This window comes from Furipterus horrens, unplaced genomic scaffold (genome assembly GCF_987537825.1).
Source record: "Furipterus horrens unplaced genomic scaffold, mFurHor1.1.pri manual_scaffold_4, whole genome shotgun sequence".
In the NCBI taxonomy this organism is placed as follows: Eukaryota; Metazoa; Chordata; class Mammalia; order Chiroptera; family Furipteridae; genus Furipterus; species Furipterus horrens.
Genome location: NW_028327174.1, coordinates 190096881 through 190119889, shown reverse-complemented (window position 1 = coordinate 190119889; position 23009 = coordinate 190096881). Strand labels below are relative to the sequence as shown.

Below are 23009 nucleotides of genomic sequence, written 5' to 3'. Positions count from 1 at the left end.
GTCTCTGCCCCAGGAATACACCAAAGCCCATGGTTGGCTAATGTTGAAGCACAAAGGCCTGTCATTATTGTTTTGATCTGGAAAATCTCTGAAGGACCACCTCAGCCCCAGAGCTTCCTAGGAGGTGAGCTGAGGTCTTTGCTGCAACTGTGTGACAGTAAAACTTCTCTCTCTGTCCAGTATCACTTTGCTCATCCCTCTCCAAGAGCACACCTCCAAGGCCTCCTGCATGCCAGTCTCTGCTTTTGAATCTGATTTCTGGGGAACCTGGCCTAAAACAAATGCATTGTCTCACTTAATCTTTATATTAACCCTGGAAAGAGGCAGTTGGAATTTACGCTTCATATGAGATGACTGAGGATTTGTTTTCTTGCCCAAGTTTACAGAGCTAGTATGTAGCAGAGTGAAGTTATGAATGCTTGTCTTGCTGACTCGATTCTCTTTATCACTGCACTGTAGCTTTCCTGAAATAGTGGGATTAGACAAGCTCAGCCCTGGGACAAAATTCAATCTTTGGTGAGAATAAATACAAAAATTATCCACTTAAACAGCGCGACTGTGCTTTTTAAAAGAAAATCTGTAGTCGATACTGATGTTCGGTGCCTTACACAAGGGCCCATGTGACATGTTTCTGCTTGGGCTTAGTTCCAAAGGGGAAAATAAATATGGCTTTGCAGACAGATTTGCATATCTTCCCTTGCCAGAAATTTGAAATATGGAATCCAGCAGACTTCTTCTTTTTTGTTTAGCTGCCAAAGATTTTAAGGCCAACTTCAAATACGGTCATTTTCTTATCTCTGAGCCTGATACTATCTCCTTCTTTTGCTTTTCCCGTAAACGCCTCTTTCATCCTCCCCCAAAACCACATTGTCTGCTGTGCTTTCACTTAAGAACTTCCTCTATAGGATGATATAAATCATCACATCTGAGTTAGAAAAGGTAACATTGCCTGTCATGCTCTTACCCTTTTCAGGGAATCTTACATTCTCAGGGCAACCAGTTAAGTCCCACCTCTCTGACCATTGCCCATTGGGCCACAGCAGGGCACCAGAGCTGAGAGGAGCCCAACCATTGGTCAACCAGCAGGGTCTGACGTGACCTGACAGAAAGGTTGCTCTCAATCCCATATGATGCCTATTAACTGAGACCTTCCTTTGGAAATTTGAATTGCGTACATGGAAAGATTTTGTTGCTGCAGAGTGAGGAAGAGAGAAGAAAATGCAGGGAGAGAAGCTGAGTCATGTTAATTATGAAACAACTTAAGATCTCCTGCTGCTGAGGTCCCTAGAACAGCTCCCCAAGTTCAGCTTTGTGGAGCCTGGTTCTACTTGAGCCTTTTGTTCTCCCTGTAAAATTTTACCTTTGGTCTACTGCAAAAATACATACTCTGCCATTTACACCCTATATGCAGCCATCCCGAATGGGTGTCTGCTCCTTGCCTCCTGAGAATATATGTATGTGCATATATGTATGTAATCAATATGTGTGTGTGCACACCAATGTACATATGTGTGTGTTAAAAAAGAACATTTTAGAAAATGAAGTACAAAGCGAGGGTCTTTTGTTTGGCTTACACAAGCTTTCAATAACAATTTTCAGCCATTTTTTAAAAATTGGTTGATTATAATAAAAACCTGAATTTTCAGTCTTTCCTGAAGCACATCTGAAGCTCTGCCACCACTGGCCTTTAGATGCACTTAGCCAGAGCTGGCAAGGTTGCAGCTATTCCCTTTTGATAGAACCTGCAGTGTCGAGTTCACCCCAAACTCCATCTTCCCCTATTGTTTCCCAGCATTGACCTGTTTTGCATTGCACAGGTGCTGCTTTTTTTTTCTTAGAGGTGCTAGAGATTTCTTTGAATCAATCAATCAATCAATCTCTCTCTAATTGGGAAAAAAGAAAGGAAAAGAAAAAAAAAAAAAAAAAAGCAAGCTCAGCTAGCAAGCCAGGAAGCTGTGCCATGTCCCTTATACTCAATTGGTCTTTTCCGCTGACTCACCCACCTGGCCCCTGTGGGCATTAGTGACCCCTGTTCCAGAGGAGATGCCTAGGTGACAGGGGCATTAGCTGTCTTTTTTTCTTTTGGAGTTTAATATTGAGTCATTCTTTGCTAGGACGCGTCAGCCGCTAGCTAAGCCGCTTTATGTGCATTAATTGATTTCATTGTCATAGGAATCCTACAAGGTAGGTCCCATTAATGGTCTCATTTATCGGTGATGTAAACAAGGGCCAGAGGCATTGAAGAACTGGCCCAAAATCAGTGGCTGGTGAGGCTGATTTCTGAATTTGAACCCAAGTCTCTTTCAGTCATAAGGGCCTGACTCATAATCACTAAGTTGAACTGTCTCTTGTGTCTAATTTGTCTCTGTCTCTGCTGGCTGGTGACACCATGATTGGCCCATTGTCAGTGCTCTGTAAGTGAATATAGACAAATGAGAACAGGGGACCTTGGGTCTGGATGGGGCGTGACTCGTACTCACCTGTCTGTGTTCCTAGCCTGCAGCATCAGCAGTGAGATGCATCTGTACCCTAAAATCAGGGAGAAAGTAGATGTCTTGCTGTCTGTTCATCCACAGGAAGCAGCTTTGTGGTGAGTGAAGGGAGCTACCTGGACATCTCCGACTGGTTAAACCCGGCCAAGCTGTCCCTGTATTACCAGATCAATGCCACCTCCCCGTGGGTGAGAGACCTCTGTGGACAGAGGACAACAGATGCCTGTGAGCAGCTCTGCGACCCAGAAACCGGTGAGCTTGCGGCAGGGCTGTTGGGGGAGGGAGCAAGGGAGGTTATGGGTTGAGGGATGGTCTGCACTCCTTCTACCTGAAGAATCATGGCCTTTGAGTGATTGCCAAGGGCTTTATGTAGAGGTCCATCAATCCAGTTGGTGCTTAAACTATGTGATTCCGTTGGCTGGAAAGGGAGAAAATCCTCATGAAACCATAGAATCTCAGAGTTAGAAAAGACCACAGAGAGCATCTAGTTAATAACAAAGCAAACTATCTGAATGTCATCAGGCATCCCTGAGCCCAGATTCTGTCTGCCTCTCACTAGCTGTGTGTTCTTTATATCATTTTTCCAGCTTTATGGAGATATACTTGACATATAACATTATGTAAGTTTAAGGTGTATAATGTGGTAATTTAATACATGCACATGTACATAGAATGAAATGATTACCATAGTCCAGTTGACACCTCACATGCCACTTTTTCTGCACCTTTCAAATATATAATGCAGTGTTTGTTAATTATATTCACTGTCCTGTACAGAAGATCCCCAGGACTTACCCATTCTAAATGGGGGGACGTTGGCCACAAGTACCAACTACCTGGGTATTCTTCAGTAGCTCACTTCTTCTCTCTGAGTCCCACAGAATGGAAATAGTATGTCCCACAAGCCTGCTGTTAGGATTGAATGAGCTAATTATGGAAAGCTCCTAGCATATTCATGTATTTATCCAATCGACGGGCATTTATTGAGTAGTCAGTCACTTTCCTAGGCACTGGGGACACGGCATTGAACAAAAGAGACAAAAATATTTGCCCTAATTAAGTCTGAATTTTAGGGAGACATTAAATCTGCACTGTCTAACATGGTAGCCATTTGCCAAAATGTTGCTATTTAAATTTCATTTAATTGAAATTAAAAGTAAACATTCCTTTCCTGTTACATTGCTACATTTAAGTGCTCTATAGCTATGTGTGACTAGTGGCTCCCTCTTGGACAACTCGGATATAAACCATTTCCATCATTATAGAAAGTTCTGTTGGACAGTGTTGCAAAAGACAAACAGGTAAGAGTGTGTGTGTGTGTGTGTGTGTGTGTGTGTGTGTGTGTGTGCTGGCAGGTGATGACAAATGCTGGGGGAGAGCACAAGCATATGGAGTGCTAAGTTGAGGGTGGGAGTGGGGTTGTTATTACATAGATAGTGATCAGGGAAGGCTTCTCTGAAAAGGTGACATTTGAGTGGGCACTTTTAAAGGGAAGGAAGTCATACCACTATCAGGGGAAAGATTGTTGTAGGCAGGCCGAGGAGCAAGGGCCAGTGCTCTGTGGCAGAAGCACAGGGACGTGCCATCAGTTTAGCATTAGCTGAAGACCTGCTTGGCTGGAGGGGAATGATGGGGGAGGGGAGCAAGAGGCAAACTTGAGAAGAAGAAGGCTGTGAATGGGAGGTTTCAGGGTCTTTGTGGAATGATAAGGACTTTGGATCTTACTCTGAGTGAGATGAGAAGTGATTGGAGGATTCTGAGCATAGGAGCAACACGATCTAACCTACATTGTATCAGCATTGCTCTGGCTGCTTTGTGGCCAGTTGACTTAGTGGGCACTCAAGGGTATGGTTAGTCTAATCTCAACAAGAGTGGTAGTGGCTTGACCATGGTGGTTAGGAGAGAAGATGTGAGAATGAAGGTCTGGATATATTTAGAGTGTGGATTTGATAGGATTTTTTATTGGATATGGGAAGTGAAAAACAGTGAGGAGTAAAAGATGATTCCAAATGGTTGTGTGCGAACAATGGAACGGAAGGAGTTACCATTTACTGAGAGTCAGGAGATACTATTAGGAGGGTCAGGGTTGAGGTGAGGGAGATCAAAAGCGCTGTTTTGAATATAAGCTCAAGATGACTATTAAACATCAGGTAGAGATAGAAAATAGGCATGGGGATCCAAAAGTTGAATACAAAGAAGAGGCCTTCGCTGGAGATAGAAATTTGTGAGTTAACAACATGTAGATGACCTCTAAACCCATGAGACGCTATCTTATTTATAATAAATGGGCAGTACCTTATTCTTAGTTGTTGCTCAATAAGCGGCAGTTATAGACGTCCACAAACAGGGAAACAGGATTTAGAGAGAAGAGACTCACCAAAATCACAAAGCAGGTTAGAAATGAAGCTATTGTTAGGAGTTCAGTTCTCCTTGCTTCCTCCCAGTCCTCTGCTCCTTCCTGCCATTTGTGTTGGACTATTTTCTCTGGGAGCTAATTCCTCTCTCCATTGACAAAAATCTGGCAATTTTACCTGGAAAACTCACGGCACGGGTGTCGTGGGGCAATTCTGTGTAGAGGTAAGGGGTCTTGGTGGCGCAGTGCTCCCTCAATCCGAGTTCTCTCCCACTTTTTGGTGGGCACCGGTTCAGAAGTAAGGAGAGGGCTTCTCCAAGCTCACCCTATGTCTCTGCAGAGTCAGGCCAGGATTTGGCTTTATAACCACCGTTCTTGCTTATCCTTTAGTTGGGAGTCTGCTCAGATACATTTTTGCAGCCTTTACATAGGCCTGTTGGGGAGGCTTTTGGGAAAATTCAGTGTAGCTCTACTGTACCATTTGACCAGACTGCTGAGCCTTCTTTCTCTCAATTTGGGTTTTAAGGCACTGTCATCCTAAGCAGTATCCCTTCACTCTAAACACACACACACACACACACACACGCATACACCTCTTCTTGTTTATTCTCACCTAATAGCCAAGTAAACCTTATAGAATTATGGGCCTCTGGATCTGATCCTGGAGGGGCTCCATTTTTTCTTTCTTTCTTTCTTTTTTTAAAGGAGGCAATATTATTGGTGGGAGGGAACAGAAATGGTTAGTGCTGAGGGTCTGACCTCATTCCCCCTGCTTGTCTGCCTTCAAGTGCAAGTTTGTGCTTTCTAATGATCTTTTCCTTTAGCCACAGGCTTGAGGGCATAATTCCAAACAGTGGGTCACCACAGAGCAGGCATGCATTAGCCAGTTTTGAAAATGATCAGATTTTACACCAATATCCCCTAGAATTAAACACACACATACACACACACACACACTTACTCACACACATACCCTTTAGAGCTGAAAATGCCAATAGAATCCATTGACCTTCTCAACTTTATTGCTGATGATGTTAACAGCTACAGGAGAAGAAAGGTGGATCAAAGTCATACCTAAACAGATGGCAGAGCCAGATTTAGATTCAGGAGCCTGTGCCCATAACCAATGCTTCTCAAGCCTCAGTAGGTCTAGAGTGCAGCCTACACGTCTGCATTTCTAACTAGCTTCCAGCTATTGCTGATGCTTCTGGCTTAAAGACCAGCCTTGAGTAGCAAGGTGCTCAACATTCCTCCTCCCAAATAGTACTCTCATTTCTACACAGAGAGTAAAAGGCCTAGGCACCTTATCTGCTAATTTAATTATTTGCCAAAACCATGCTCACTTATGTTATTTCATCTTCTGCTATTTGCCATGTGCCCCCGGCTCCAGGTACCCCAGTACCTGTAGCTCCCTGAAGACACCATGTGTCTCATGCCTACGTGGACTGTGTCTTTCTCTTTGAGATATCTTTCTTCCCATTTTACTTGAAGACAAGGGGCTTCTTTTTATTTCTGTTTTGTTCAACCCAAACATTCTTCCTCCTAGAGGCATTTCTGACCCGCCATCCCCAGTCCTGACCAGATAAAGAGGCCCCTTTCTCTGCTCTAATGTCCTCTGTGCTTCCATGTATCATAGCTTTTGTCCCTGTTCAGAGTCGTTATCCTTTCCTTGTCTGGATCTGTCATCAGACTATAAGCTTTGTTAGGGGCTGAGGAAAGGGGATTCAAAACATGTGCGCTCCTCATCTCTGTGTCTTTAAAACTTAGCATAATGTTGACCTATAGATAGTTCACAGAAAATAATGAAAGGAGGGAAGGAAGGAAGGTAGGAAGGAAGGAAGGAAGGAAGAAAGGAAGGAAGGAAGGAAGGAAGGAAGGAAGGAAGGAAGGAAGGAAGGGAAAGGAACTTTCCCTCCCTATGGTCACTGAAACAAGTTTATACACCATTATTTAGTTTATTCCTCCATATCCATTTATATATGTACTCAGATTAAGTATTTTCCAGCTCTAGAGAAATTGGGTCATCAAGAACTATCCAGTAGCCAGTCACCTGACCTCTAGGATGCTCTGGTCTCACTCTTCCATTCAGCCACATCCCCAGGTGCATCCCTCTTTGTATTCTTCACTCTGCCCATACTCACTGTCTCCCAAATACCCTTACCTTCTGACTAAGGTTCTATTTCTTCCCTCTACCTGAACTGTCTTTCATTTGTTAATTATATATCTTCCAAAATTCTATTCACTTAATTATCTTGCATTTCTCTTTGGTGAATGGATGGCTTCTACAGTATCATCAAAGTTCTCCGTTGACTAAAAATCTGATTGAAACATCAGTTAGTGTTTAAAGTCCTGTCTAGCCTGCTAAAATGTAACCTCCTTAAAGCCAAGAACGATAATTTATCTAATTTATCTTTATATCCTTCCCACCTCAGTGCCCAGTACCTTACTGTTACCAGTCACTCAGGGCATAATGGGCAGGACTATCTAAAAGAAAAGAAATGGACACGTAAGTTCCTGCATATATTCTTATGGGACTTGACTCAGACCCAATTTGCAAAATTTACTTCGATTTATTATATTTAATTCAAGAAATATTTTTCTTAATTCCAAAACTCATAAGTCTCTGTGTTAAGTGCTATTAGAAATCACAGACAAATTGTCCAATGTTCCTGCCTTCACAGATTTCACATTTCCACGGAAATAAAAAAGAACATGCTCATATACAGCTGTTATAAAAGACACAATATGGTGTGAATCAAGAGCAGACACTAATAAAGTACCTTATGCCTGGAGAACAGGGAGAAATATATTCTAGATGGGGATTTCAGGAAATACTTCATGGCAAAGATGTCCTGTTCACTGAGCCTTTTATAATCTGTGGAGAGCGTAAGTAGGAAGGTTGCTTTAACAGAGGCAACTTCTTGATTGAAAAAAGAGGAGGACAGTTTAGATTGAATCCAGAAACCAGAGAGCAGTGTAGCTGTGCCATTATCTAGAGAATGTGCTGCACCGGAGTCAGAGGAAGAGGACTAGCAGAGTGGCAGGGGATGAATTGGAACTTTCAAATGAAGAGAACTCAGAGAGAGAGAGAAGGATCTGAAGATTGTGAGAACCACCAAGGGACTTACATTGGCCACTTAAATAGAGAAACTGTCCTTCACATCTGTCCAATTGTTTGTGGGAACACCCAATCCCAAGGAAACAGCTGGGCCTCCTCTCTTTTGCCTTCCATTAGAAATTAGAGTTTGGGGGATATTGTGGAAAAACAAAATTCCCAATCCCTGTACACATTCAAGCCTTAGATCTGTCAAAGTTGGCTTAGCTTTCTGTAAATAAGCTCCTTCTTGCTCATCATGCCTTAAATGTTTTATCGAATGTGTCAACTGGAAGGATTGTCTCTCCCAACTGAGTGGGGAAAAGGAGGAAAGCGGGGGGCTGCTGCTGCTGAAGAATATATCATTGTAATGATGTATGGGTGGGCCTGGCCAGGTTTTCCTGGCTGTGTGCCATGGCCCCGCTCTGGTGTGTTTTTCCAGGGATTTTAACAATTAACATCACTCATAGGCCTGATTATGGAACTGGACCATGGTGTGCTGGAGCTAGCTTGTATGGACTCATGAGAGCAGAATTTTATGATCTCTTCCCAACTCTTTGTTCAGTTACGTCTTGTAGATATCTTGGGAATGGGCTATTATGAGGGTATTTATACAAACAAAATTAGTAAATATTACAGATCTTGGCTTATTTTCCTTGGAAAGCCAGTCATTAAACATTTACCATCAAACACTGGATGGGATGAGAACAGACCAATCAAGGACCAAGGCAAAGAAGTGCCTCAGTGGCGGCTTAGTGAAGGCTTGCAATATTGCCAGAGGGTGGCATTATGCTCCTTTCCAGAGAAGACTACCGTTACTCTTCATCTCTCTAAAGATGCCAAGTGAACACTCAGGACAGCTTGCTGTAGTCCCATAACATGCAGCACCAAACAGTTCAAATGGTCAGGCATTGTCCCTTAAGAATATCATCATGAGTAAGTCTCATTGTGGAACATCTTTATTAAAGGTCTGCACACATGTGGTATCATGCTAAATTATATACACAAAATCTTTGACACTGTGGCCCAAACCGCATGAGACAACAGCAGAACACGGATTCACTTAGTCATTTACCCATTCATGTATTTATTTCTTCTTTCGAGCATTTAGTGAGCCAGAGTAGAACTGAAAAATCCTTTGGAGTAAGACAGAACCAGGTTCAGATGCTTCCTTCTCTGTTTACTGGTTGGAGGGCCTGGGACAAGTAATTTAACATATATGAGCCTCATTTTTTACACATGTAAAAATTAGTTGAATAGTTCCTATTCAGCAGGGTTTTTGTGAGAATGAAAAATGAAATTTAAAATGTCCTCGGTGTAGTGCCTTATATGTAGTGCACACACCAAACTTAGCACCTAATGTTATTTTTCTAATCAGTTATTCAGTCATTTGTGTCTTTACTTAATTTAATAAATTTTAAATAATGTAATAAATATGTTATGAGACACCTTTAATCAGAAATGCACCATGGTGTTATATTATGTAAGAAAAAAAAACAAGTTATCCTGTTCTAGAGGACCTGACTATCTAATGTGAAACTTATAATAACCTCGACATTCCCATCTGCTGGCCTTTCGTTTAGTCCCCATGTTACTTTTAAACTTGTTCAATCAAAAAAGTCCCAGGCTCTCATCTTAGTCCCAGCTTTGCCACAGAATTGCCATTTGACCTTGGGAATGTCATATACTGTGAGCCTTATATCCCTTCTGTTCAACAAAGAGCTGAGTGGCCACATACTTTTAATATAATCAAGGTCTGTAGAGATCATCTAGCCTTATTGAAGGAGGAGACTGAGGACCACCAAGGCTAAGCAAGTTGCCCAGTGTCACTCAGTAAGTTCATGGCAAGATACAAATTACAACCCTGAATAATTCCTGAGATATTTTCCAGCTCAAAATTCATGTTTCTATGACCTTCTAAGCACTAATAACTTAGAGCATAAGTATGATTGAAACAATTTGTAAGTAGCATTTAAAGTAGATTGAATTTTCTTTTCAAATTGATATGAACTTCAGTCATGTTCGCCATCAAATTCAGTTTATTTTCATGTCTTCAGCAGCCAGTTTTCATTTGCAATAGGAATGAAATGAAAATACACTATGTGTAGTTATGTTATATATATTCCTTACATCCTACTAAATATTTCTAATGTTTGCATATTGTTTCTATTACTTGCTGAGCCCTATATTATTAAAGTTTAAAGGGACACAAGGACTTTACAAAGTTGTCAAGTACAATAATTCACAGAGATGGAGAACATCCCTGCCTTGAAAGAGATTGTAACATCGGGTAGGGGGGGCAGTTCTAGGTAATGCTGCAGATGGGTACGGTTTACGTGGAGTAGTGCATCGGTGAGACGTGCAGTTAAGTAAGCAAGAGAGAGCCAACTTTCTGTCATACCAAGAAAGGGAGATTTGCATATGAGAACATAAATTTTATCAGAGCTTGGCCTTTGCTCTTTTTGTTCATTGCTGTATCACAGGGATTGAACAGTTCCTGTATCAATGCATTTTTCTTGAATGAATGAATGAATGAATGAAAAGCAAGTTTCAGTTGCTGAAATGTCAAGGCTTGGGCAATGGTGCGGTGTTCTGGTGTCAGGACCACGGATAGCTCTTTGGGCCCTGACGGTGTCATTTAAGCTAAGTGTGTTTTCCCTGAAGCCCATTATCTGGTACAGCTAATTCTCTTCTGAAAGTCACCTTCGCTCTTGAGATGGGTACTAGTATTTCTTGAACTAAATTAAAGTAAGCTCTGTGTTTAATCTGTTCAGGATTGGTCTATGTCCAAGTACACATTCAGTGGGTCTCAACTGGGGAAATCAATCCATGAAGCGAGGCACTCAGATTCTCAGGATCTATAATGCTCTCTGTACCTCATCATTCCTTGGTCCTGAACTTGACTAGAACCCGATTTAAACAAAACTCATCTAAACTGATTGTCAATTGATGAACATTGTGCCTTATTTATTTAGACATGCAAGGCAATGGAATCAAACTTTTAAAAAATATTTCCAGCAAAAGCCATTCAAACAATAGCAACAAACCAAGGTTGTTCTGCTTGAAGTCCATGAAATTAATGTTTATTATAAAAGCTCATTTATGTCAGCAGATTGATCCATTTGCTGCAGGTTAACTATCTATACATAGCAGATGGGGGTATCAGGCAATGGCCAGATATAGCTTATAGTTCAGAGACTCATGGTGGAGTTTTGATGAGACATCAAGTGGTACATGAAAGCTAGAGTAACAATAACAGCATCTACAATTTATTATGCACTTCTTGCGTACCAAGCATCATGCTGAAACTTTATATAACTATCTTGGTTTCCGTAACAATGCTTCCAGGTAGTTGTTATTGCTTCCATTTTCCATAGAAGAAGCTGTGTCTTAAAGTAGATGATTGACATTCCCAAGGTCATGTATTTACTAAGTATCACAGCCGGGATTTGGACCCAGACTGAGTGACAAGCTACTGTTTTAAGGAGTCAGTGTGTGAAAGTTTGCTTAGCAAAGAGAGAGGCTTTCTGACATTCTTGCTTTGATAGGTATTTGTAGAGTATTCTCAGAGGCAAGTATGAATCCTTTGGACAAAGAATTTGTAGAATAAGTTGACTTGAAAAAAATAAAATGACCCAATCGTATTGTGGACAAGGGAAAAAGGCAGAGCTGAGTGGTAGAACTGTGACAGAATATATGAGCTGCAGGGAAACCATTTCATATCTCTGTTTGGGAGTCTTGCTATATTTGGTTCAAATGGCTTGTAAAATGTTATGTTGTGGAAGAGGGTTGAGGTCTTCTGAAAAGGGACAATGTGTGTCAGAGATGAGGTCATAAAATTTCAGGGAACCCACAGTGGCAAGCAATAGGACTGACTGCTCAAACCTTGGGAAGGACAAGAAAGTTAGAATGGGCTGCAAAACAAACTTCAAAAGATGGTTTCTTCTTGGAAACATGCCAATCCCACTGAAGGTTCAAGGCAACCTTTGCTTCTGAACTTGGAAAAAAAGAACTTGTGAGAGATCTGAAATCTCATAAAGTTTCATATAGGAAGATAATTTGAGGTATCTCTGATGATTATTTGGGGGGTATTTTTCCAAAAAGAAGGGGACTCTCACCTTTTAAGAGTATAATTTATCATAAAAATAGTCTAATGGCATTTAAATTAGATTCTACATTTAATTTTATTCAACAAGTGTACAACAAAAATATATTAGGACCTCGAAAAACGAGGTCCTAAAACGATTCCAAGAAACCTCTAAATACATTGTAACAGCTTATGACCAATGGTTATAGATAAACCAGGATATGGAAAGAGAAGGTGGTGTTACAAGTATAGATTGGAGTTGGGAGTGTAAGTAGGATACACTGGTGATTCTTTTTTAGTAGCCAGTCTGTTAGGGTCTGGCAGGCGCTGTTGTTTGCATAAAAAATCTGCTCTCTGTCTACTGCCACTTCTTACGAGCCATGTTTTTTACTTTCTTCACTTCTTCTTCATGCTTCAGCTTAAATGTCACTTCCTCAATGAGGCTTTTACTGACATTCCAGACTCAGTTATCCCCCCATGTTTTCTGCTCTGTTCATGTACTCAATCTTTCCTTTATAGGAAATAACAATAATAACAATGCATATTATATAGTGCAAACTTATGTATCAGGTACTCTTTCAAGCACTTCACATATATGATCTTATTTAGTCCTCTCAGTAACTCTCTACAGCAAATACAATCAGGTTTTAACTAAACCAAGAAATAGATATATACCAGTAAGGGGAAAAGGCTGTCAATAATAACCATGAGATACCAATAATGACCAGACAAATCCTCAGGAAAGGTATGTAATGTAATGCCCTATTATCACCACATACAGATGCGGGAAATAAGTCACATAAGCTAATGGATTTCCCCGAAGTCACACATCTAGGAAGTGGTGGAGTTTAGATTAGAACCCTAGAAGTCTGGCTTCAGAGTTTAATCTCTTGACCACTAGCCTGTACTATCAATAGATAATTACAGCGTGTAATTATAAACCTATTTGTGCGGTTCGGTGTTTACTTACTAGCATTCTGAGTGACTGTACGCTGTGTAAAGACAAGGGCTGTGTCTGTGTCACCCGCTGCTTTGTCCCTAGAACCAGCCCATTGTCTAGCACGCTGCTGATGTTTGATAATGAATAATGGAATGAGTCAGTGAAAGGAGAAATGCTGGATTTGGGGACAACTCCCATGGGCTTCTCTCCTCCATCTGCAGTGTTTACTTGTGGTGTGACCTTTGACATGTCAGTTTGTCCCCTGGGCCTCCATTTCTCCATTTATAATACAAAGGGAGTTTACATTAGAATTCATCTCAGTGCTCTCAAATTCTGTGTACTGTAAACTTCATTGAAAGCAATGCTTTACCCAACTCTGGCTTTGGAGGATGTAGAAAGAAGATAACCCACGCTCCCTGACCTACTGAAGGATGAAAAACATACACATAGGATACTGGGACCGACCTGAGTTTCTACTCTTAATAAGCATGTTGTGGTGATCAGAAACTTGAGCACTGGGTTCAGAGAGACTAAGGTTCAGACACCAGTACCTTCATTTTGGACCTGCACAACTTTGGGCATTTTGCTGACCCTTCTGAACCCCTCTTTTTTTTTCAATGGTAAAATGACACTAATAATAACAACATATAAGTCTTCAGAGGGTTATTATGAGGACTGGCCTAAGAAAAGCATATTAAGCACTTAGCACAGTGTTTGGTACACAAAGCTCAACAAACATGAGCTATTATTATAGTGGCGATCGAAACATGAATGAGTATTGTAGAAATTTTTTGTATCCTCTTTATTTTTATTGTGGCTTTTTGTGAGTATTATTATTATTATTTTAAGATTTTTTTATTGTTATTCTATTACAGGGGTCCCAATTTTTCCCTTTTGCCCGCCCCCACCCCCATACTCCCATAGTAGGTTCCCATTCTACTCCATGACCGTGGATCATTCATACATGCTCTTTAGTCCTTTCCCCTTCTTTCCACCTTTATCCGCCTCCTGTCTTCCCCCTGGTCACTATCAATCTGTTCCATGTTTCCATGCCTCTGGTTCTATTTTATTCATTAGTTTATGTTCATTAGATTCCTCTTATAGGTGAGATCATATGGCACTTGTCTTTCACTGACTGGCTTATTTCATTTAGCCAAGTGCTGGCAACAGCCTAATTGCCCATCAGTAGATGAGTGGATTAAAAAACTGTGGTACATTTACACAATGGAATATTATTCAGCAGAAAGAAAGAAGGAACTCTTACCTTTTGCAACAGTATGGATAGAACTGGAGACTATTATAAGTGAAATAGAATTATTTTTTATACTATGAGCCATAGCAGTCAGGGAAGGATTCCTGAAGAAGGAGGGACTAGAGTTGGATTATGAAGCAGAAGAATGATTGTGATAGAGCTACACTGTCCAATATGGTAGCTATTAGCCATATGTAAATTAGGTCATACTTACCTCATTTCAAGTGCTCCAAAGCTGCATGTGGTAGCTGACATATCAGAGAGCACAAATGTAGTGCTCTTCCATTATTGCAGCAAGTTAAGGTAGACAGTACTCTGACGCAGAGTGAAGAACAGAACTATATTTCATATACACATAATTTCATTCAAAACATTTATTGAGTAACAGTGCTGGGCTAGGTACTATACTATGTACTGGGATTCAAGAGGGAGCAAAACCAGACCCGGTGTCTGGCCAGATAGGGTTTAGCCGAGGGCAGGGGCCAGCAAACTACAGCCCACAGCCCAACTGCTGTTTTTCACGAATAAAGGTTTGTCGGAACACAGCCATGCTGACAAGTTTCCATGATGCCTACGACTGTGTGCTACAACAGCAAAGTGGAGTGGTCTTGACCCTATGGCTTGCAAAACCTAAAGTATTTACCAACTGGCCCTTTATAGGAAAAAAAAAAAGAAACGTCAACCCCTGGTCTTGTAAATTACCTTACTGCTTTGACATCCAACTTATTCATTCATTCATGTATTTGTTCATTTAGCATTCAGCTGGTATTTATCAAGCACCTAATGTAATCAGGATGTCAGGCACTGACAATGAACAGAACAGATAAAAATTGCTACCGTGGCAGAGCTCACATTCTAGTGGGGGCAGTGGGCAGACAGGTCATTAGAATATATGCAGTAACAAATAAACAAATTGTATATGTTAGATGATGTGTTCTTTTTATTGCAAAGGGACTGCAAGAAGAGGGGGCAATGAATATGGAAGAGAGGAGTGATAGTAAATTTAATTAGACTGTTCATGGAAGGCGAAGGGGACACAGTACGCTTGTGGATGTCTGGGGGCAGCATAGTCCACGCGGAGGGGACAGCCAGTACAAAGGCTCCAAGGAAGATCATGGAGGAGAAGGTGGCTCAGCTTCACTGGATATTAGGAGAACATAAAATGAGGTCCTAAAGGGGCCAACGGGTCAAAATTTGCGGGGCCTCTAGAACACTATAAGGACATCAGCTTTCAATCTGAATGGAATGGATGCCTCAGGAGTTGTAGACTGGTGTCATCTAGCTTCTCTTTTAAGAGGCTCTCTCTGGCCACTCTACTGAGAAAAGTATGTAGAGACAGAGGCAAGAGTGGTCACAGGGAGGCTAGCTAGAAGGCCGATGGGATAATCCAGGCCAGAGATGATGGTGGCCGGGGCCAGGGTGGTAGCCATGGAGGTAGAAAGAGTGCATGGAATCCAGGTAGTGTATTTAACTCATTGCAGTTATTTAGTGAGTACCAATGGTATGCCAGGCATCGTGCTGTGTATTGGGGGTAGTGAGCAAAAGCAGCTGCCCTCTATGTCTGTTGGGACTTTCTAATGAGTTGGTTTCATGCTATGACACCAGAGATGAAGAATCACTGTCTTCCCTCCATATGTATGAGCTCCAGGACCAGTTTTCACATTACCTAAAAAAAATGACCCTGGAGTCCCAGCCAGGTTGCTTGGTTGGAGCTTCGTCCTGTACACCAAAGGATTGCAAGTTCGATTCCCAGTCAAGGCACATGGCTAGGATGAGGGTTTGATCCTCAGTTGGGATCGGTGTGGGAGGCAACTGATCGATGTTTCTCACATCAGTCTCTCTCTTTCTCTCTCTCAAAATAAATAAACATATCCTTGGGTGAGGATTTGAAAAAAGAAAGGACCCAGGAGAGGATGACACTGTCTTAGTATGCTTGGGCTCTCACCACAAAATGTCATAGACTGGGTGACTTTAAGAACAGAAACTTATATCTCACAGTTCTGGGGACTAGAAGTCTAAGACATGATGCCGCAGAACTGGTTCCTGGTGAGGGTTCTCTTCCTGGATTGCAGATGGTCAGCTTCTCACCTTCGCACAGTGTCCTCACATGGCCTTTCCTATGTGTGTGTGTGCGTGTAACGAGAGAGAGAGAGACCACTCTTCCACTTTTTACAGGACTGATCCCATCATGAGGGCCACACCCTCGTGACCTCTAATTACCTCCCAAAGGCCCCATCTCCAGATACCGTCGCATTGGGGATTAGGGCTTCGATATGTGGATTCGGGAGGACTACACACATTCAGTTAATAACAGACACGCGTGAACTAGGAGGAGAGAGAAGAGAAACACTGACAGAAAAATGTGATGCAAGTGAGAGGGTTGACTAGAACTTTGCTGAGCTCCATTCCAGCCTGGTTGGGACCAAAGTGAGGTCAGAAAGGAGTCTTGGGCCAAGAACGTAGGGATGTGCTCATTCTTGGGTGTCAAGCCTGCACTGGCTGAACCCTGGCTGCCCCCCCAAACTTGGGGAGGGAAAATTGTTATTTCATGACAGTGGCCTCTCCAGTCCTCTTCCTGAGAAGCCTTAAATATTCTTCTGCAGGGGCAAGTTGAGGGGTCAAAGGACACAGCAATCCAGGGCTGGGAAGAATCCTGTAGACCATCTATTTAGTCCAATCTGCTCCTTCTACAGGTGACAATGGTGAAGTGCAGGGAAGGTCAAGGCCTCGCCCAATTCATTGGGTAACCTAGCAGCAGAGTGGAGGTGACTACCATGCTGAAGCTTGGTTTCCGGAATGTTTTAAGGAGTCAAAATATTTTATCCTTGGGATGTAGGCTCCCAGGTGCAACTTGAGCCAGTCTTTGGGAGTCTTTACAACGTGTGAAGGTGGCACTGGCTTCTGGCAGAGCTTTTCCAGATCTGTCTTGTAGGCTTATGATAAGACCACTCATTCATGCAACTAAGTACCTCAGAGCAGGAGGTCTGGGGCAAGACTCATTTTCGTGGAGCTTCATTAGTGTCTGTCTTTCACAAATACTGAACCCCAAGATTGAGTCCGTCACCAGGAGGGAAGCAGACAAGAACTGCCACCACCTTGAATTTGCTCAGAGTCAAGCTGCCCTCATGGTGGGTTCTGTTTTGTTTTTGGAGAGGCAGTCAGAGCAACATGGAAAGAGTCCAGGCATCGAATTCAGTCAGAGCTGGGTTGAAATCTTGGCTCTGCCTCTAACTAGTGGTATGGTTTTGAGCAAATTGCTTAATTTTGCCTAAGCCTCAATTTCCTGCTCTTTTTCATCAGAAGAAAAGGTATTCACCTTTGCTAGGTTATTGTGATGATTATAATCAATACAAAGTACCTGCTACATTATATGGCAAATATAATGGGAATTATTGAATTAGGGGCAAAAAGAACCTCCAGCGTTGGCAATGCTTAACCCACAAAAGACTTAACCATGATGGATTGGAAGGCAGGATGACAGATTCTGAGCACACGGGGATCCCACAAAACCACTTAAAACACAGCACTTAGCAATAGCAACAGCCTTTTCAGGGGGTTTGATACCATCTTTAGGGAGCCAGCCCATTGCACCATACTGTCCTTTTTCCTCTCTCTTGACAGAAGACCTCTGATTAGGAGGGGTGTGCGTGTGCGTGTGTGTGTGTGTGTTTTGTGTATTTCTTTCCAAGCCTCTTGGTTACAATATTAACTGTCTCTTAATTAGCACTTCACTAAATGGCTCTGTAGTGACCCGCAGGGGTGGGGAGGCACACCAGGCTTGTCGCTCAGGAGAGGGCATCCAGAATTCAAGCTGCTTCACACAAGTTCAGCGAGGTCAGATGGCCTCTCTGTGGACGGTACGCACAGCCTGCTGCAATCTCTATAATGACCAAAATTGGATGTAACGGCCAATCCTGACTCCCTAGTGAAGCCTGGTGCAGGCCACTTGCACACACGCTGCTTAATTTTAAGGATTCACAATGATTCTCTATCGTATACCAGTCAGTGTGGCGTAAAAATGTTTTGTAAGGGAAACCGATGGAAGGCTACCTGACTTGGGGTGGTAAACACACAATGCAATATACAGATGATGTATTACAGAATTGTACACTTGAAATCTATGTCATTTTATTAACCAATGTCACCCCGATAAATTCAACTTTTTAAAAAAGAGAAACTGATGGGAATTTGTGCAGTTCTGCAATTTAATCGTTGCCAGAATGTGGGGACCGTCCGGAGTACAGGATGAGGGGTGGGGCTTGAGTGTACTTGAGGGAGAGCAGAGCAAAGATGGTGGAGGGAGTGGGAAGGGAAGAGAACAGAAGAGAAGGGACATGGAGAAATCAAGAAAGAGGAAGAAAAAAAGGGGCGGAATTAACAGGAGGTGAATGTAGTCTTTGTTGAAGACACCTTTACATGGCATATTTTATGTCCTCTTCACATTAACTCCTGAGGGAGAGAGACTCTTTTTTGAACTTCTCTTGTGGATGGAGAGAATTAAGGTGGGTCTGGGGGTTTAACTTGGGCTTCTGACTCAAGTTCAAATTCTCCTTACTGACAATGCTACAAAGGAAGCCAAGGCGTAGGGAAAGACGGGCAGACGGCAAGGGCTGCAGAGACACACACAGAGGGAAGGAGAAGGCCAGAGGCCAGAGGGAGAACCTGAGGCAGCCACAAAAGCACAAGGACAGAGAGAGAGACAGTGATGGGGGCTGGGGAGAGCCCTGAGAGGGAAAGGGGGGGAGGACAGGAACAGGAATGTGAGCATAATCAGCGGTGAAGTTAGAGAAGTGAAAGTGAGCTGGGTTCAGCTGAATGGACACATAATGGAACCTGGTATAACGTTCCAGATGGAAGGACTGGAGATGACAGTTCTCCAGTTTCCGTGGAAGCTCGCCCTGACCCGGACCCTCTGCCTGTAGCCGAGGCTGAGGTCACTCTGAGGAAGGGACCCTCTGAAATGGGAGGAAAAGTCCCATGCTATTCACTGGCTCTCTTTGTTTTCCAAGTCCTGACTAGACAAAAGCCAAGGTCCCATCCTGGGGGTGTCTGGAGCCCTTGCTTAAAGACATTGGAGGCATGAGGAGGCCACATGCTTGTGGGCCACTATACTCAGTGCGTATCTGGAAAATAATTACTCCTTTTGCTTTAATTTTATAAACGTATTTGGTTTTAAACTCGTAAAGATAGCTAATGCTTGAAAAAGCCATCAATGCAGATCTTTGGTAAAGAACCCTTTTGCAAAATGAGTAATTACCCTCCGCTTAATTTATTTTGTATTTTTCACTTTGCTGTTTCAGGTTCTGTGCAGTCAGGGAACAACTGCATGATTAATCCTCATGTGTTCTCAATAGACTAAGTCCATATTTTATCCTCGCTGCATCCTTGGGAAGGGGAGAGGACAGGGCCTGTGTTCTCCGTCTTCTATGTAAGGATGAGACCCAGAGACAAGAAGGGGCTTCAGAAGGGCGGCGGGTGGGGTAACAGCTGCCTTGTCTCATCTACACCCCTGCAAGCCCCAGTAGAGGTGTGGTAAGTGGCCAGGTAGAGTCACCAGGGTGGGTCCTTTTCAGCGAGACGCAGGGTCATACCGAAGCTCCTTTATCTGACCTGGTCCAGTGTGGGCAGGTCTGACTCCAGAGTCAGACAGACCTGAGTTTGAATCTCGACCCTGTTTCTTTCTTGCGGCGTGTCTGAGGGGCAGGTCATTTTTAACTCCTGGGGGCTTCCATTTCCTCATCCATAAAGCCAGGGTGACATTAGCACCTGCCTCACGGAGTGGTTGGGTGGATTAAAGGTGAAAAGTTGGATCAAGCATGTCAGCTTAACACGGTCCATAAGTAGCGCTTGGCTTTCCCTTTTTACCAGGGTCTAACTGAGGGGTCAGGGCAGGGGCTGCAGTCAGGCATGAGCAGTAATACAGCCAGCTCCCTAATCATAGTCATAGCAAGAGCAGGTGATGCTTAGGGAGCCCATACTAAGAAGAGAGCATCATTCATGTTATTCCAGGACAGGCTGGGCATGATGAACCTCACTGTAGAACTGAGGGAACTGAGTCTTGGCCAGGGACAGGAAATACAAAGTCATGGACATGCTGGGTAACAAGCACAGAGGTGAGACCCTTTTCTGACTCCTGTGCCTGTCTGCTCTGCTGTTAACTGCCTCTTTCCACGCACAATGCTTGCTCTCCCAGCATTTGAGAATGACTGTTTCTCCCGAGGGCACGTGGGGGGTCCCCAGAGGCTGCTGACTCATCCCTGCAGAACTAGGGCAGGGTCCTCAGTGTTTGTTCAACCCTCTGGCTCTGCTGATGCAGCGGATCCAGGGGGACCCCTCTGATCCAGAAAAACAAAAGGGCGCGCAATTTCCCGTTCACGCTGCGACCTATTTTGGTACCTGCCACTGTCTGTGTGTGGAAAACCCTTCCTTCCCCCGGGAAGGGAGGAAGTACAGCCTGGGTCCCTGGAACCAGGCTGGCTGGATTCCAGTTCTGGCTCTCACACTCTGAGCATTTTGACCTTAGGCAAGCAAGTTACTTAACCCCTCTGGGCCTCAGTCTCCTCATCTGTAAGATGGGGTTGAAAATAGAACCTATTAACAGAGGCTTGTCACGACGGTCACATGCGTGGATATAAAGAAAGAACCTCCAACACGGTCTGGCCATTAGGAATCTCAGCGCCCCTTCATTCTCATTCCTCTCCCTCTTCTCTGATGTGTCCTGACCTTGGGGCTCTTGACACACACTCCCCCTCCATCACACATCACACCCTGTGATCACACCTTGTGGTAGGGACACAGTTCCCTCTCAGTCTCCTCACCCCAGTGTCCATGGCTGGAGGGCAGAGAATCGGGGGGCTGCATCGCTGTGCCCTGATCCCCCCTGTGCCAGGCACAGAGGAGGGGCACAGAGAATGAAAAATGGCCTGAAGAAGTCAGGTCTGGATCACAATGAGGTGAGAACCACGTGGGGAGAAGAGAGGAACTAACAGCAGGAAGCCCAGGAGAGGAGCTGCAACCAAGAGGGTCAAGGGCAACAAACCAGGGAGCCTCGGGCCTGGGGTTGCCCCGCCTGGACCGCAGCAGCAGTGGTGGTAGCGGTGCTGGCAGTAAGGGTAATAACAGCATCAATGGCAACGGCCACACCTCCACCTACTGAACGCTGCCCGCCTGTCTGGTGATGTGGCAACTGATTGTTTTTAACATATCTCTGATCCTTGTGACAATTTTTAAAATTGGGCTTAAGATGCCCATTTTCTGATGAGGAAACTGAGGCCCAGAGAAGTGCAATGACGCATCCAAGCGGCTCAGGTCATAAGTAGTGGACCAAGGATTCGGCCTCAGGTCTTTTTGGCTCCCAGGCCAATGCTGATTCCCCTTCACCAAGCTGTGTCCTGAGCCCCCCCCCCCCAACCCCCACTCCTGAGCCCTCCCACGTTCACCGGAGCAGCATGGATGACGCGGAGCTCTGGGGTGAACAGTGGGGGGAATGGTATGGTGCCCTCCCTCCCCGCCTCCCCGAGCAGGCCCAGCTCTGTGCTTCTGTGTCAGGAACCCCAGGTTGGTCAGCTGGAACCAGATCCTTCCAGGATGCTGGACACATCTGCGCTTGTATCTGTTCCAGGCTGGTAGTGAGGTTTCTTCACCCCCCTCCCTCCTCAATCAGCCATCACTTTCAGGGAGTCTCTTACCCACATGCTTTTCTTCCCAGCACGAAGTTGTGGATAATTGTGTGAGTGGTGCACCCGGAGATGAAGGCGGCTAGGAAGAGAGGGAACGGAGGCAGTGGAGCAGGGTCACCCTGGTTGGGACCCGGAAGTTGGGGCCCTGGAGTGACCTGGCTTGTGGCCTCTCTGAGCCTGGGCCTCCCCACACAGCTGCCCATATGAGCTCGGTCAGTGCCAGTCAGTCTTCATGTAGCCTCGATTAAGGACCCTGATCTCCGTCAGACCTGATCACCTGCCTGTGCCACCAGGGCCTTTTAGCCTCTATTGTCTTTCTCGTTCTTGCTCCCAGAGGTGTGATGGTGAGTGACAACGAGAGGCCAGCGGCTGGAGTGCCGGTGTCCACGTTTTCTCAAGTGCTTTGAGAAGAACAAGGCTAAAACATCTTATTCCAGCAGTGTGAGGGGAAAAGGGATATTAGAGGTGGCCAGGGGAGGTTGCTTAGATATCATTAAGACCAACCTCCTTGCTATACAGATAGAGAAGCTGGGTCCTGGGGACATGCCCCAGGTCACACAGCATGTTTGGCTGTGTAGACCTCTAAAGAAGTCATCCTTACTTCATAAATGTCCAAATTCTATTCCCTTGTTATTTCATTCCCAGACTCCTAGCCCTCTCACCCATATCCTGTCCCCTCTTCCAGTCCCTTCGGGAGATCCTGGCTTCAAAAGATAAGACCAGAGTATGTTAGAGGAGAAAATGAGGACTGGAATTTGAATAATGGTTGGGAGGGTATTTGGGTGTCTCTCAATACTAGCTACTCATTTTATAGATGGGGAGACTGAGGCCAAGAACAGTGAAGTGATTTGCCCGAGGTCGCATGGGGGTCAGCATTATAAAATGTATTCCCTGATGATACTGCTTGCATTTAAAACTGTCCAGATGATCTCATTTCTTTACTAAGTAATCATTTTGCTACTTAATTTTCCCCTCACTTCTTACTTGCTCTCAGCCCGTGGTCTCTCTGTTGAACCTGTCTCTCTCCGGTTCACAAGCTCTGCTTTTCTCAGGGCAGACCAGCTGCAGGGAGCAGGTGCTAGTCTGCAGGTGAGTCTCGGATGGTTGTGTGC

The 23009-nt window shown here is 44.0% G+C and overlaps 1 protein-coding gene across 3 annotated transcripts in view; it reads left to right on the top strand.

Moving 5' to 3' along the window:
- The window catches only part of ASTN2 (astrotactin 2), an 839367-nt gene that overhangs the window by 378389 nt on the left and 437969 nt on the right, over positions 1–23009 (top strand). For all 3 annotated transcript variants that reach the window (XM_090274637.1, XM_090274635.1, XM_090274634.1), the window contains one exon: positions 2577–2744. In XM_090274637.1, the coding sequence (XP_090130763.1) occupies positions 2577–2744 (168 nt within the window). The remainder of the gene's footprint in view (positions 1–2576; positions 2745–23009) is intronic.